Source organism: Galeopterus variegatus, unplaced genomic scaffold (assembly GCF_000696425.1).
Source record: "Galeopterus variegatus unplaced genomic scaffold, G_variegatus-3.0.2 Scaffold3711, whole genome shotgun sequence".
Taxonomy (NCBI): domain Eukaryota; kingdom Metazoa; phylum Chordata; class Mammalia; order Dermoptera; family Cynocephalidae; genus Galeopterus; species Galeopterus variegatus.
Genome location: NW_007729822.1, coordinates 9,240 through 10,963, shown reverse-complemented (window position 1 = coordinate 10,963; position 1,724 = coordinate 9,240). Strand labels below are relative to the sequence as shown.

The 1,724-nt window shown below is 57.4% G+C and overlaps 1 protein-coding gene across 1 annotated transcript in view; it reads right to left on the bottom strand.

Moving 5' to 3' along the window:
• The window catches only part of ALPL (alkaline phosphatase, liver/bone/kidney), a 16,917-nt gene that overhangs the window by 8,179 nt on the left and 7,014 nt on the right, over positions 1 to 1,724 (bottom strand). Inside the window, 1 exon segment of the mRNA XM_008585782.1 lies at positions 1,215 to 1,358. Within this exon segment, the coding sequence (XP_008584004.1) occupies positions 1,215 to 1,358 (144 nt within the window).

Genomic DNA, 1,724 nt, shown 5'->3' with positions numbered 1-1,724 from the left:
TGTCAGCACTGCGAGACAGGTCCTGCTATTTCCATTTTACTGAGGAGGACACTGAGGCACACAGACTGACGCCATAGCTACTAAGTGGTAAAGGTGACACGGACTCTAGAGCCCACTCTGAAGGCATGGTTTTCTAGGAATATATGGCCTGTATGGGACCCAACATGATACCCTATCTGTCCAGGCTCGGGGCCATGGTGGGGCCCTCTCTCCCCTTCTTGGGGATCTAGACCGAGCTCCAGGGTAAGTACCCTGCCTGGGCAAGAAGGATTAAACTTTGGTCCCATTCCCATGTAGAGAAACTGAGGCTGGGAGGGGAGGTGTCTCTCTGGCCCAGTCTGAGCTGACTCAGAAGGAAAGGAAAAGGTTCAAAGCTGCTCAGTCCCACACCCGCACCGACCCCCCGGGGGCCGGTCCCCAACCCCGATCCCCACCTCGCTCTTGGCCCAGTCTGATCCCATGGGGCCTCCCCAGGAACCCTCGGAAACCCAACCCTGGAGTGACAGCAAAGTGGCTGCCAGGCTGCTCCCCACTGTCTCCAGCCCTGACCACAGTCACTCCCAGACCCCAGCTGCCCCAAGCCACCGGCCAGCAGCACAGATTTAAACAACCAGAGCCACTCCCAGAAGCCAGAGTGCGGCGCCCTCCAGCCTCCCTTCCTCAGCCCACTCCCTCCCCTGGCCCGGGGGGACGCGTGCAGAGGGCTCCCACCTCATGCCTAGGCTTGCACACTCCTGCCAGCCGTGCCCTCCTCCCACCTCCCCATGCTGCCCCTCCATTCCCGTCCTCCCAGTGCTCAGGGCTTTCAGCCCGTCCTGTGTGGTCTGTCCCTTCTGGGGTGCCTGTAGGTGCCAGGCTTCCCACCATACATGCACACAGCATATTCCAGGGACCATTTGATTCATCCTCTGTGCCTTGTGCCCAGCAGGGGTCTGCACGCAGTAGGTGCTCAGGTTGACTGGATTTCCATGCAGGTTATTCCCTGGCCAACCCTCCTCATGGCTGACCTCTCCCTGGTGCCCTCGTCCAAAGGAAGAAATCGATCAATCATCTACTATGTGCCATTCATGCATCTGTTAGGCCATTTGAGCCCATGGAGGTAAGAATTATGATCCCCATTTTGCAGAGGAGAACACTGAGATTCAGAGAGGGGCCCCGCAGCCCCACCCCACGGCAGGCCACCCCCACAGCCACCTGGACCCTGAACGGGCTACCTTGTGTCTTGGTTTGAAGCTCTTCCAGATGTCAACGAGGTTTAGGCCGTCCAGCCTCGTGCCCCTAGCCTTCTCATCCATCTCATACTCCACGTCAGTTCTATTCTTGGGGTACATGTACTTCCTGCCGCCCCCCATGATCACCTAAAGGAGACAGGAGCCATCTGAGTCCCAGGGTTCCAAGGTGTCCAGCAGCCCCAGTGGCCCCAGCCTGGACATCTGGACTCTTGGAGTCTCTTGGGATGGTGAGGACACTTTCCCAGTCCAGTGAGTCCTGGGTGGGGTCCTCTCAGACCTCCACTTTTTCAGCTTGGGGAGATAAAATCATGATTCTGTGGGGACTGTGGTTTCAGGCTTCTGGAAGAAATATTGGAGAACTGGGAACCTTCCTCACCAGGCTTTCCAGAAGCCTGACACTAACTCCCACTTGTGTAAGAATAAGCCCGTGCATAGAGCGCTCACTGCGTGTCAGGCACTAAGCCCTTAAGCTACATCATCCTACTCAACTTC